The sequence below is a fragment of the Falco peregrinus genome, chromosome 3 (assembly GCF_023634155.1).
Source record: "Falco peregrinus isolate bFalPer1 chromosome 3, bFalPer1.pri, whole genome shotgun sequence".
Taxonomy (NCBI): domain Eukaryota; kingdom Metazoa; phylum Chordata; class Aves; order Falconiformes; family Falconidae; genus Falco; species Falco peregrinus.
This window is the reverse complement of record NC_073723.1, coordinates 12,777,504-12,789,583: the sequence shown is the minus strand read 5'-3', so window position 1 is coordinate 12,789,583 and position 12,080 is coordinate 12,777,504. Positions and strand designations below refer to the sequence as shown.

At 37.8% G+C, this 12,080-nt stretch overlaps 1 protein-coding gene across 5 annotated transcripts in view; it reads left to right on the top strand.

Moving 5' to 3' along the window:
* The window catches only part of TRIO (trio Rho guanine nucleotide exchange factor), a 255,751-nt gene that overhangs the window by 159,845 nt on the left and 83,826 nt on the right, over positions 1 to 12,080 (top strand). For all 5 annotated transcript variants that reach the window (XR_008746283.1, XM_055798730.1, XM_055798728.1 and 2 more), the window contains exons 22-30: positions 1,663 to 1,857; positions 1,969 to 2,084; positions 2,617 to 2,683; positions 3,459 to 3,568; positions 4,613 to 4,682; positions 5,149 to 5,238; positions 7,168 to 7,260; positions 9,435 to 9,546; positions 11,605 to 11,795. Coding sequence is in view for 4 of the 5 variants with exons in the window: in XM_055798730.1 (XP_055654705.1) it covers positions 1,663 to 1,857; positions 1,969 to 2,084; positions 2,617 to 2,683; positions 3,459 to 3,568; positions 4,613 to 4,682; positions 5,149 to 5,238; positions 7,168 to 7,260; positions 9,435 to 9,546; positions 11,605 to 11,795 (1,044 nt within the window). In the remaining variant the exon portion in view is untranslated. The remainder of the gene's footprint in view (positions 1 to 1,662; positions 1,858 to 1,968; positions 2,085 to 2,616; positions 2,684 to 3,458; positions 3,569 to 4,612; positions 4,683 to 5,148; positions 5,239 to 7,167; positions 7,261 to 9,434; positions 9,547 to 11,604; positions 11,796 to 12,080) is intronic.

Below are 12,080 nucleotides of genomic sequence, written 5' to 3'. Positions count from 1 at the left end.
ATGACAGAATCGTAGTGACATAGCTTTAAAACGTTTTTGAAAAAAACCTACAAACCTTGGAGGGCCATTGATTTCCACTTTTGCATCCTCACGTCTGTCGATTACTGCACATTCATTTAGGATTTAAAATACAACAAGGCGTTTTATTATTCAGCTGTGATTTAATTAGAAGATAGAAAAATCAGAGCTTTATTTGTTAGGTTACTCATTTTATTAAAGTATTCTGTGGTTCTGCTGTAACTTTTCGAGCCATGGCAGCATGACGTTGTTCTGCATCTCTAGGGGCCTATACAGAGATGCAGATGTCACTGGGGAGGCTCACCAGTTTTCACGTGTGAAAGGCAACTAGTGCATGATTGAAGTACCAGAGCTTATGTAGCCGTGTCTGTTTCTGTGTTTCATTTTGTCGCATGTTCGAAGTGTCACTTATTTCTGTCTCTTGACTCTCCAGTCTTCGTAGAGAAATAATACAGTCTAAGAAAGTAAGCAGGCGTTCATTTGCCTGAAGGACTACCTTGGAAGAGAAGAGACTTGTAGATGGGACACATGGGAAGGGAGAGAAAAGAATCCAGAAGGAACAGAAATCACTTTTGGTTTTCAAACCTGGATTTTCTTCTTTCTGAGTTTTGCTCCAGCCTTTGTTCTGCTGGATCCCTTCCAGCATGCAGAGCACCACTGCCCCCCTTGTTTCCTCTGTCAGTCAGCAGATGACGTGGGTGCCCGATTTGAAAGGATGTTGTTACTGTCACTCCCTTGGCGTTTCGCTACCTGTTGGGAGGATGTATTAGCCCTTGCTAATTCCATAGAAAATAAATGCTCAGATGAGGGACCATTAGGAAAGAAAAAGAATTTTTTTTAAAAAAAAAAAGACAGACAAACACTGTTGATTTTCCAACTGACATGAGTCAAGTTTTTATTGGCTGTTTTGCTTAACTCCCTGTTACCAAGGGCCCTGACAGTGCACTTTGACATGGTATCAGAGAGAGAGAGGTGGAGGTATAAACTCATCCATTATGGATGATTTATTTACACAAAAGAAACTGCATAGTCTTACGCAGCTTGGTAATTGGGAAAAGTGCCTAGTTACAGATTTAGTGGTGGATACTTGTTCTCTTAGTTTCTCTTAAACAACTGTATGACAACAAAACATAATATAAAAGTGATCTAAAGAATATAGTCTTGATCTGATAAAGTGTAAAGCATGTAACAAGACTTATCGCCGTATCACCATTTCAGTGATGTCTGAATGAGGTAGATTCTTGAGATTGTGCGCTAGGTCCAATATGAGTGCTTCAGTGATAACGGACAAAATATCCTCTTTGGCATCAAACCCCCTTTGTATTGATGCAGGGAGAATACCCATGCTCTGAAAAGCTTGGCTACTAGAATTTAATCTCTGGCTTAGATACAGAGCAAATTTTTGAAAGAAAAATAAACAACCTGCTTCTAGTCATGTAATAATAAAACCCGAGGAAACTAATATCCATCTTGTGCTAGTTTTGTTACAAAAAAAGCTATCAGTTTAGAGGAGTTCTGAAGAGAGAGGAGGAAGCTAGCTTCTTTGATGGCTTCTCCAGCTGCACTTAGTAGCAGGTTAAGTAAAATGACCCCCTTCATGACAGGTAGAGCTAGTAACTGTTCAATATTTTCCTGTTTTCATAGCAAACCAAAGAGAGGGTGAAGTTGTTGATACAGCTGGCTGATGGCTTTTGTGAAAAAGGGCATGCTCATGCAACAGAGATTAAAAAATGTGTCACAGCAGTGGATAAGAGGTACAGAGACTTTTCCCTGCGCATGGAGAAATACAGGACCTCTTTAGAGAAAGCCTTGGGTATTTCCTCAGATTCCAATAAATCGGTAAGAAAAATTTTACTGTGATGACAGACAAACAAGCTTTGCTTGCATTTGATTTACCTATTGTTTTCTACTGTCTCCTTCCTTAATCAAATCTTCCTTTCTTTAATAAAGAGCAAAAGCTTGCAGCTGGATATAATCCCAGCCAGTGTCCCTGGGTCAGAGGTGAAACTGCGTGATGCTGCTCATGAGCTTAATGAAGAAAAACGAAAGTCTGCCCGCAGGAAAGAGTAATACATTTATTTTCTTATAATCAATGAGAATGCACAAATCAGTCCTGATAATGAAACAAATGTCATAGCTTGTCTGGCAGCTTAGGAATTGGATAAATGGTAAAAAGAGAGTGGTATTGCTCAGTAGTTCCTATGGCTTGTTCTTATGGATAATTCTAGCATGTCAGAATCTTAAACATTCAATACTACGTTAGACTTCTTTCAATATGCTTTTTTTCTTTTTAGAAATAATGTGAAATAAATGTGTAAGGGGAGGAGGGAAGACAACAGTTAAATGACTGTAGCAGGTGAAAAGCATTTGAGAAAAAATTCCATCTCCTTCCCTATTTCTTTTTGCACTGGTTAGTAATGGAGGGTGTTACCTCTTATGCTTCCTTCATCTGTTGTCTCTCTTCACATTTCAGTTCTCAGATTTTTCTTGCAGCAATAGAAAAAGCAAAAGTTGATGAGAAAGATGGATTCTTGTTCTTATGCATTCATAATGATCTAACAGACTGAGATTTGATTATTCTTTCTGTTGTCACCTAAGGTTCATTATGGCTGAGCTAATTCAGACAGAAAAGGCTTACGTAAGAGACCTCCGGGAATGCATGGATGTAAGTTTTCTTTTTTTTTTTTACTAATCTTTGAAGGCAGGATTCAAACCGTTGCTTTTCTTTTTCTTCTGGTTTTAACAGCAGAGCATGATTAGTTTGCAGTTGTAGGACCAAATTAAGTATCTCTTCCGCTATTAAGAAGAAACTTAGATTTTCATCTGATAACAGCCACTTTGGAATTAATCCTGTATGTTTTGCTTTTGTCAGTACTGAGTTTCAGCATTTGCTCTTTTCCCAATTCATAAATGTGGAGGGGTTTTAGTTTTAGAGAGGGGAGGGAAAAAGGAGGGGTTCACCGTATGTGCTTTGCTAGCAGTAGAGAAGAGCTTGTGTTAATTCTCTTATTATCTGTATCACATGTTCTGCTACTGGCTGACTTTTTGAATAGAAATTCAGAGAGGTTCTATGGAAAAGTGCCCAGTAATTGTCTCACTGAAGCAAGTAATGTTCAGTATTAGCTGTTGCACAAAACATGAACTTCTGGACTGCAGACGTGACCTTGATAAGGAATATCCTGAAGCATTAGAGGTTGTCAAGAACACTACGCATTTTAAATGATGAAGTCTCAGGGACTATTTTAAATTGTCAGTTTTAGAACTTGGATCTTACTGTCAAAATCACAGCCTATATTTGACACAACAGGTACTGTCACAATTGGAGATGATGCTCTGAGATCGTTCCCCAATTTTTTCCAGGAATGTATGCTTACAGATACCTGGGTGCTTCTGTTCAGAGTTTATCATGACTTCTTATGCATCTTTTTTGTTCTGGGCAGACATATCTATGGGAAATGACAAGCGGAGTCGAGGAGATCCCACCTGGTATTGTAAACAAAGAACACATTATCTTTGGAAACATGCAGGAAATCTATGAGTTCCACAATAAGTGAGTGACTTATCTTCCATTTCCATATTACCGCTAAATCCAAATGATGACCTGAGGGATTTCCTAATGAAAATACTGTGCATATGAATAATGGTCACTTTTCCATTAAAAAATCTAAAGGATTTCTTCTTGCATTGCTAAACTGTTGTTGCTCTTTGCAGCCAGGTAGGCACACCATTAGAAATGGTCGTTTTCAGTATCGGACATCTTTCAGCTTCTAAGAAATTATTTGAATACATTAAAATTTTGCTGTAGGTTTTCCAGTTGTTCCAAAGAGATGGAAACCACTGAACTCAGTAGAATACAGATACAGCACATCAATTTAAGACTCTGCCATTTCTTTAGAACCCTCCTTCCTGCTTTCCAAGTGTGACTGCTAGTAGGAAGGAGTAGGGCTCCCCACTCTTTCTTGGCTCTTTGAAGCTTCTGTGGAGATGCCCCACCATTGTTATGTTTACTTGAGCATGGGGCATGAAAGAGGCTTGTCCACTGTGTTTCCTCTGAAATGGTTCCTAGGCAGATCGGTGTACAGAGGTCTTGCTCTGAGTCTTAACTCTTTGTTAATTCATTGGTGTTTGTATTGGGTTATGATTCCTTCAAGTAATATACCTAGCATATTCCAGAACCTGATTTTACAGTCCATTGTAGGCTTTGTGTTAACTTAAGCATCCAAAAAGCAGGTCATGTCCTTTCTGTCTTGAGATAAAAGCTAAACTTTTCTTGAAGCTGAAACAGTAGGAAACCCTAATGGAGAACAACAGCAGTTATTAAGTTTTTGTGTGCTCTTATGTGTTAACTGGATGTCTGCTGGATCAATTTCTCATCTTCACATCACAGTTTGTATTGAATTACTTATTATATTCATTCTGTTTCTACACATTTTTATTCAATCTTGTTACTTTTATTTCTTTTAACTCGTGCTGTTGGTATGAATTAATAGCAACTTTTCTAACCACCATTATTCACAGACAATAGATCAATATCAGCTGATCTAATAAAAATGTTTCATGTACTGCATACTATTTGTTTCTTTTCTACCCATAGTATATTCCTCAAGGAGCTGGAAAAATATGAACAGTTACCAGAAGATGTTGGACACTGCTTTGTTACTTGGGTAATTAAGTCAAACTTATGTTTAGAAGTAACAAAAGAGATAGGAAGCATGAAAGGATGGATTCTTGCTCTCAGGTCCCTTTAAAATTTGTAAAACTTGTAAAAGTACCTTTTCCTTCAAATTTGAGCAAAAATGTGTATATCTTTAACTGGGGGTAAAAAAATTAAGGCACTGCTGTCAAATGCCAACGCTTAGCTGCTCTTGAAATTTATGCAGGTTGCCTAAAGCTGAATTCAGGTTTGGTATCTTTGTCTTAGCTATGAATAATCTCCTTTTGCATGCATTGCTGCTGTTTTCAGTCTTACTTGCCTGATGTATTTTCTTATGCTCCCAGTTTAAATGGGAGGATAATTCTATATATTTCAATTTCTTGAGAGAGAAGATATGCTCTCTTATAACTGCAAAAACTTTGAGACATAAATGATGCTCTCTGATAACATGTGTAAATTTGCATTTTGTTCTGCAGGCGGATAAATTCCAAATGTATGTTACTTACTGTAAAAATAAGCCAGATTCTACCCAGCTGATATTAGAACATGCAGGAGCATACTTTGATGTAAGTACTTCATGTCCATCTTAAGTGTGCCTTTGCAGTTTGAATCATGTACTTGCAGTTATGCTGCATGCCTCTCTTCTTAGGAAAATGCAAGTTTCTTGGTACTAATCCTGCAATTTAGTGTCAGATCAAGAAAATCAATCTTGTATCTCACATGGTTAACTTTTATTGCTCAGTTGGTCTCATAAAGCTGTCAAATCAAATGTAAAAGTCACTGTCACATTATCAGAGCAGTTCAGAACTGGAAGCAGGTTCTGGCAGCAACTACTGTGAGACATGAATTTTCAGCTCTCACAAGCACATTCTGCAAATCTTAACATTTTGATGTGCTTAGTTTGTGTTGTATGTAATAAAGATTGAAATCTTAGTTAAAATTTTGGAGCACCTTTGAATTGTATATAGTGGTAATTGTATATAGTGGTAAATCAGTTGACAGCCATTGTTCAGAGCTGCTAAACCAACCACTTTGCTTACTCAGTCCCAAGGTTACTTGGTCTACGTGTAAGAACTCTACTTAAGAAAGGACCAAAATGCAGCAGCTGTTAAGAGGTTTTGGGGAGGAATTTTGGCCACACTGAATGAATTTTGGAGGAACATGTATTTGCAGATAATTTGATTAGAGTGATCTTTACCCCTGTTTGTCTCCTCCTCCACTATTCTGAGTCACTAGCTGTGTACTGACGCCACAAATGATTTTTAGAATTGTTTGTAGAAGTAGAGGGAAGGACATAATAGAAATCAAACGGGCAAAAAATCCCTGGATTTCCTGGGGTTAATTTCAAGAGCCTTTCGTGGAGGAGATGGGGATTCTAAACATTGTAAGGTTAAGACTTTCTGTGAAGCCTCTGTTAAGTTTTCGGTGTTTGAAGAAGAGCAGGTAAATTACAAGAAGTCAGACAGATACGATAAAAAATTTCAAAGAAACATTTAGTAAATACTATTTTAAAAAATAGCAAAGGGCTGTGATAAAACTGTATTAGAAATTTCTTGCCACCACCTGCAAAGGGGCACACATTGATCCTTCTGTTTTACGAATGTATCAAGAGCTGTCCACCGTCTAATCCACCTAAAGCGGATTAGAAGTGTGAAGACCTAACGTTATGCACAGGTATCTTCAAGAGCCTCCATTGATGCCACCACTGGACCATGTGAAAACATCATGTGTATCCCATCTTGGGAACTTCTGATTCTGTAATCAGGGTTAGAAAGCACATAGGTGCGGTGCATAGTTTGCCGTTTGAAATCGTGGTTAAAACATATCTGATACTGTGATAAATGGCAAACACTGGCTGTGACGTTCAACCGTGATCAGTACTTGAAATCTGTTATTATCTCATCTAATTATCATCTAATTCTGTTTTCCTCCTTTAGCTTTATGGAGGTCGTTCTGTTTTTTGATGTTAAGCGCCCGTTTTCTTTTTTAAATGTTTGGTACCTCTGGCGATCAGTTAGAAAATGTTAGTTCGTGCTCCCCCTTGTGGGGGAAAATGCTTCCCGTGAGTAGTAACAGTTAAACTAGCAGGTGATGCTAAGAAACCTCCACGTCAGCCTTCCTGTGAGAGTCCTGGCTGTTCCCCGGAACACTGAAATTCTTTTCTGTCTTGCAAGTAGCAAAAGAAATACAGATTTTAATTTTTTTTTAAAAAAAAGAGGTGTTTCCACATGTCTAATATCCCTGATTGTTGCTATTTGTATTTAGGTTTGTTAAAATGCTTCACAGATACCCTTGGAGGTAATATTTGTACAAAGTGAGCAGGCAGATGGACAACATCTGTACTGTAGTTGGAATATCTTGTCATCCTGTCTTTTTTTATTTCTCCTTGCTGAAATAGAATTTGTAGTTAATGTGTATTATTGCATAGCCCTCAAAGTAAGCTATATCTGAGTATTGGTGCTCACAAACTTCAAATGTTTGCTTTTTTCATGTAGGAGATACAGCAGCGACATGGACTGGCCAACTCTATCTCCTCTTACCTTATCAAACCTGTCCAAAGGATAACAAAATACCAGCTTCTTTTAAAGGTCAGTGCTAATTGAGAGTTCTTCATCTGAATCTGCTTTTCTTAAGAAAGCAAAGCTCTTGCTGAAATCAGGAGGGCTGTTTTACTGTGCATTCCAAGACCACAGTATCCCGGCCAGCCTCAAAAATTGCTGTGATACTTTTTTGGGAGACCATTGAAAATGAAAGAAGGCATAAATAAGCCACTTTTTGTCCAGATTCCTGTAAATCAAAAAAGATACCTCTCTACTAATGTTTACTTAGAAAATAAAATTTGCATTTCCAGAGTAAAAAAAAAAAAATAAAATTATGGCCCCATAGACAGGCACATTTCTGTGATGGTTTCTGCAACAAACTTTGGCGAGATGTTGGCTGTGTTTATGGTATTAAGTACTGTAAAATATGTAATTTTTTTATATCTGTAAAACTATAATGTATAAGATCTATAAAATATATAAATATATATATGTGCCTATATACACACACACTGAGTACAACTGTTGCACATTCTTGTTACTTACAATGTTGCCTGGAAATGTCAAGTAAATAATAGCTGTTAAACAAAACTTCTGGAAACCTGTAGTTAGAGCTTTCACTCAGTGGACACATCTTGTTGACTGAGCAGCGGTGTTCTTGAACTGCGCTGGGTCTCTGGTAGGTGACATTGCTTGTTTTATAAGAGTTGCCTCCAAAAGCACTGTAACTGATCTGTCTCCCCTTTTTACCTGAGAACTGCCATGGTTGATTGTTTTTAAAAATTCTGAAAAACATTACAGGCTATTTCAAGTCAAGTTGGATAGAAACAAGTCTGTCATTTTAAACTGAAACTTATTGTCTCTTCTCCCCTTGCAAAAAGGTGCAACTTGCTTAAGTTACAACTTACAGAAATACTTGCTGTTTCAGAGAGGTTGGGGTATTGATTCCAACAATTATTTCTTTTAAATCTAAATATGCCTTAGCTGCTACATTACTGAAATGGTGGGATAGATCAGTTTCACCAGTGGTGTTGTAGAGCCAGATGGCTTTGATACATAGTAAAATGGATTTATTTGGTAGTTGCTGGGGTTTTTTCTCACCCCCCAGCCCCCCCATAAGAAGAGAGACATAAAACATGGAAGGATGGAGAGCCTGCAGCTTGAAGATAGCTGAAGCATTTTACGGTTCTAGAAGTTCTCTGTGTGTTTTTCCAAATGGTATTGAAGCTGCTTGTCTTCTGTGCCTCCTGGAGGGTATTCAGTTACACTCACTTTTGCGTGGAGTTGCCATGCAAAATCTAAGCGTGATCATGTAGTGTTTTGCTGTGATGGTGGTATTGACAGTTAAATAAAAATAGTGTAATAATGGTAATAGTAGGAATTGCCTGGCTTTCTCTTTAAAAAGGAAAAGGGAAATTAACCTGAGGGAATGAATTCATTTGGCCTTTTGAATAATAGAAGGAACATAATATGCCCTTTTGGTTACGTAAGCTACGTTTTATCTTGATACTGTTCAAATGCTTAAAGGATATGAGGAAATTTGAGTATCAGCTCAGGCACTGTTATGTTAGTATCTGTGGGATGTTGAATGGGCAGGGAACAGCATCGCCGTAAATTCCACTACAGTACTTAAGTGTATTCCATTCTCAGACTTCTGTCCATTAGTTAATGCTTGTTTGTGTTAAAAAGTTTTGTCTGTAGGATGCTTTTAACTGTGTGAACACAGAGTAGAGTAATTAAGAGAATATTTGAAAGAATCTATATTGTTTCATTTTAGCAGCACTAGTACAGAGTAGGTCTTTGGTGCAGCGGAGCAAAGACTGACATGGGAGGCAGGGAGTCCTTTTGTGCTGTCCTGCTTTCCACTGTCTTCATGACTTGGCAGCTGTGGCGTTCTGAGCCTTGATGTCATGCTGCATCTGATAGCTGTGTCTGTGCTTATCAGAAAAAATGTTTTATTTAATGTAACTTTTAAAGATTTCTTATTAAGCAGATGATCTTGTTTAAATTAGAGGTGGCTAGCTGAAAGCTGGGCTGCTCCTTGAAGAACAGAGCATGATACGCACAAAGTACGCTGTCGTGTCATTGGCAGAGTAACAAGTTTGAAAAGATTTTACATGCCAAAAATGATTCTTTGCTTGTTCGAAGTAATGTTTGGTTGCCTATCATATTACTCTAGAAATATATGATAGAGAGTACTCATGTTTGCTCATCTTGTGCAGGAGCTGCTAACGTGCTGTGAAGAAGGTAAAGGTGAGATTAAGGATGGCCTGGAGGTGATGCTTAGTGTGCCAAAGCGAGCCAATGATGCCATGCACCTCAGCATGCTGGAAGGTAGGATTCAAAGTGACTTTCCAATTCAGTCATATGCTGTAAATGTTGAGAAGATCTGAAGAATGCAAATATTTCCTTATCTCTGGGTTTGTATTTTATATACTTTTTATTTGGAGGTATATAGAATGCAAACTAACTTAGGAAAATCAATTGTGACAAGACAACTGGTACAGTTTTGTTAATTTTTTTAATGTTTTTTTTATCCTCATCTATAGCTCTGTCACTGCAGATTTGAAAAATATGTAAGCTAAGAAAGTTTTTCACTACTCACCTAAAATGTGATAGGTGAATTGTCAGATATGATTACTTCAGCTAAATTTTTCAACCAGTATCTTTGGCTTCTTTATATGAGGCATGGAAGTGTGTTAGAGGGGTTTTTGCTGATTTATATATCAAATAATTGTCTCCAAGAAGTTTGTAATTTTCACATCTGTTTGCTGCCTGTTCCATAACAGACTTCTGGTTGAAATTAAATGTATCTTCTGGCAGTAAAATGTCAGCATAAGCCAATTTAGCCTGAGCCTTAGCCAGAACAGCATAATCATATTCATGGCAGACAGTGGAGGTTGGATGTAATTGCTTCTATGTGCTTAGAACAACTTTCTGACAAAATTTGTTTTGTAACTGGCATGTTTTCATGTATGTGATGGTGCCATCATATATGTAGTAATAAAAGTGGTTTTCTTTGGCATTTATATTTTTTGAGATAAAAACAGAGCTGCCTTACCTTGCAGTTGCTGAATAAAGACTTACAGGTGCTTTTAGTTAATATTCCTTTTCTTCCTTTCTGCCTTCTGGTACTAAAATGAAGCTTGTCATGGAATTCCCAGTATTGTCCAAGTTACTATAAAGCTCAATGGTTTGCAGTGTGATCCTTGATCACATGAATGCTCAAAATCACCTCTCTCCCCCAATTTGAAACAATAGGGATGTTGATCAGATTACAGGATTGGTTCCAAATGCTTTGTTTGTGAGATGGTGTTAGTATAAATGCTGACCAGCTTTGGTAATAAACTTTTAGCACTGGGAATGCGACTCTGGAGAATATCCTAATCTTTTACATAAGTTGGTTTTATAACAAAGCATGCATGTATTGTTTCGTCATCTTATGTTAGACAAATACAGTGAGTGAGCACATTTCCTTTTTATGTCTCTGGAGGATTTTGAATGAATATCCTGATGCAACTTGCCTCTGATGCTCTCCATACTTTTGCCCTGTTTAGAATAGTGAGAATGTTATTTTTTTGAGAAGGATGGTGCTCTTCTCTTCAGAGAATACTGGCAAACGGAATCTGTTTAAAATGCAGTTTAATACCACTTGGAACAGTATGGTAGAGTAATTTCTGTTATCCTGCAACTCTAAAGCTGTGTGTTAAACTGGGAAAAACTCTGTATCACTACAATGCAAGTAAAATTGTTGATGTTCTCAATCTTCATCTTTACATTATGTCTCAAGATAAGTAAACCCGCTGCTCTTTCTTTATTGTGGATCAGTGCTGGAGTGACTCAATGGCAGGCTGACCACATGGCAACAGCTCCAGGTTGCTATCTTTTTTCATCCCCTATTGGAACATGTTGGCATGCACACTGCGTGCATGGTAGGGAAGGTGTACACCAAAACAGGTTGCCTTTGGGAGCTTGCTGATGTCAGAACAACCTGACATGCTTTCTCTGTCCTTGCAAGTTGCTCATTTTCTATAGTGGCAGAAAGTTTATGAAAGAAATCATTTTCATTATGGAAGAGGTTACCAGAATCTGACATAGACAGATCTGTTGTTTACTGGTGAAATGCTGCCAGAGATACTGATAAACTTCTTAACAGTTGGATCTCTAAATTTATATGTAGACTTGAGCTACAGTTATATCTAGTATATTGCAATGTTCAAATCAAGTCTTGTTTTTAGTATTGCTTTCTTGGAATCCCATTTTCTGCAAACTGGGGTGGGGGGGAAGCGGGCAGAATGAACGTCATATCGCTGAATAAACAGAAGGAATGCTTTTAATTTCCTCATATTATTAGCTTTTCGTGGTGAACCTTTCCTCTCCCTGGGTTTTTAGGCTTTGATGAAAATATAGAATCTCAGGGAGAGCTCATCCTTCAAGAATCCTTCCAAGTGTGGGACCCAAAAACTCTCATTCGAAAGGGAAGAGAGAGGCACCTTTTCCTTTTTGAGATGTCCTTGGTTTTCAGTAAAGAAGTAAAGGACTCCAGTGGAAGAAGCAAGTACATTTACAAGAGTAAACTGTTTGTAAGTATGGGAGAACGTGATTATATTTAGAAAACTGTCCAGATTACACTGCAACTAAGTTCAGATGATTTACATGTCCCTGAAGAACAACTATTAATACTGCACTGAAAGAACAGCCTCAGTATGTGTAGACTGAATCTTAAGTTTACTGCTTTATTCCTGCTTTTGAGAAGAAAGAGTAGACTGTAACTACTGAAGGCTATGTGGCAGTCTTGGTGTGTCAGGACAAAGGAAAATCAAGATTGGGCTGGACTAATTTTTGTCCTAATTGTGTGTGTAATTGCT